The 2157-nt window shown below is 37.2% G+C and overlaps 1 protein-coding gene across 1 annotated transcript; it reads right to left on the bottom strand.

Moving 5' to 3' along the window:
- Positions 1-234: 234 nt before the first annotated feature.
- LOC106292908 lies at positions 235-1199 on the bottom strand. The gene has a single exon (XM_013728574.1). The coding sequence runs from the start codon at positions 1182-1184 to the stop codon at positions 456-458; it is 729 nt and encodes a 242-aa protein (XP_013584028.1). The 5' UTR covers positions 1185-1199; the 3' UTR covers positions 235-455.
- Between the last annotated feature and the right edge of the window lie 958 nt (positions 1200-2157).

Below are 2157 nucleotides of genomic sequence, written 5' to 3'. Positions count from 1 at the left end.
GCACATAATTTCAGAGTTTGAATAAATACATAGTAAACTTTGGAAATATTTAATTAGTAATCTCTCCTTGATTGTAGCTTATACCCCACCAAACCTATTCAGCTTAAATAAGTTAAGGCGTTTGATTATACGTTTCACGTAATTTTTTCTACATCCCATCATACAAGGCAACCCAACCACTTCCGGTTTATAACTTATTAGCCTTGAGTATGGTTATTAATTAGGCTTGTCTGATTATAGAAACATCGCCAATCATATTCAATTTGTTTGGTAACATATACGTGACCCAAAATATACAATATTCAAACAAACAAACAATCAAAGTAGCAAAAAGGAAAAAGATTATATCATCAGTTTGTAACAACAACAAAAAAAAAACACTGCAAGAACTATTATGCTTCTAATACTGATTTCAATTATTTTCTGATTTGTTTGTTCCTTGCAAAAATCAAAACCTACACCACGGTGCCTTCGTAGATAGTTGAAAGTTTGAGCCTAAAGGATCGAACCGCCAACTTTGCTCGTTTAGAAGTATATCTTTTCAAGCTACGTACCGAACCGGACCGGTTATAACCGCTCGAAGCTTTAAAGGGTGCCGTTTTATTCGGTAACGGTCTTCCCTTCCGAACCGTCGACTCGCTTGCTTTTCCGTTAACAGCGTTATCGTTAGGCTGAGTCAGCATCATGATCGGAGAGATTCTAACTTTCTTACGCCGGCGAGACTCTTTCCCAGCGGAGCTTTGTATCGCGACGCTTGCTTTAACGGCGAGAGCCGCCATGTCCGACGCCGTAAGACGGTTCTGCCGCTTGGAGACTGGAAGAACGAAGTAGATCTGCTCAGCCTGAAGCGGCTCTTCGAGCTTGATCGCCGGTATGAAGTCGTCGTAGAGGAGAGAATCCGAATCGCAGATGAAGTAAGAGGAAGGCCTAGAGGAAGAGGACGAAGACGAAGCAGCGGCTGATTCTGCTTCCAGGACCTGAGACGCTAGCACCGGAACATGGTATTCCCGGAGATCGCCGTTAACCGACACGATCTTCACCGTCGGGGGAGAATTGGAGTCTCTCCCCCGGTGAAACGACACGCAGATTCCCATTGCGATTGATGTGAGAAAACTTGAAGAAGAAGTTTGAGACAAAGAAAGATTCACGAATGAAGATACGATGCGTAGAGCAGAGTTGGTCATAGTCTGCTTATATATAGAAGAAGGAAGACGAAGACAACGCTGAGTTATCTAAACCGGTTTTATCAATATGGAAATATTCATCCGGTTACAGTTTGAACCGTACGTTAGATGACACGTAGGTTACGTCCCCTAGCTTTGTCATTTGTCAGGATGATTATTGGGAGATTCTTTGGGTGAGGTTATTATCAGAATATAAGAACCTGATTCTTAACTTTTAACTAAAAAACTAAGAACCGGCTCTTAAATAAGAGTTTTAAGAGACGGTTTTTAACTTTTTTATTTAAAAGTTAAGAGACGGATTCTTATATTCCGCTAAGAACCTCATCCTAAGAACCTCCCAATAATCATGCTTTTATAGTAAAAGGACACTTAATATTTTCTAAATCTTTAATGAGATAATCGGCGTCCCTATACCTAGAAACAACCATAATTTGCAATCTACCATGGTGACCAAAATAATTTCGTTTACAATTTTACCCTATAACCTATAACTCGATTCACGTGCACTATCTGGTAAGTGTCAGACTAGAGGTCAGAAAATTATGTTTTTATCCACCAAATAAACCAATTGATTTAACTCTTCTATTTTTTTCTGAAAAAAACGTAAACATTAGGCAAATAAATCATGTTAGTAATTCCAAAATATGTTTGTTTATTAGTTTCGATTCTAGTATACATTTTTTCATACAAGGTTTGTTACTTAATAAATTGGTAGATATATGATTTGCGAGTTGATACATTTTTTGATAAATTGTTTGTTATCAGATAAATTATTTTGTTACATGGTACACAGACTTGTTGTTATCTGATAAAATATTTGTTACCTGGTATATGTTATGTTACCTGCTACACAGACTCTTTGTTATCTGATAAAATATTTGTTATCTGGTATATGTTTTGTTACCTGATATATAATTTGGTATAAAAAAATTGATAGATTGTTTATTACTTGGTACATGTTATGGTAGCTCAT

This window comes from Brassica oleracea, chromosome C5, assembly GCF_000695525.1.
Source record: "Brassica oleracea var. oleracea cultivar TO1000 chromosome C5, BOL, whole genome shotgun sequence".
Taxonomy (NCBI): domain Eukaryota; kingdom Viridiplantae; phylum Streptophyta; class Magnoliopsida; order Brassicales; family Brassicaceae; genus Brassica; species Brassica oleracea.
Note: the sequence above shows the minus strand (reverse complement) of the source record. Positions and strands in the feature narration are given on the sequence as shown.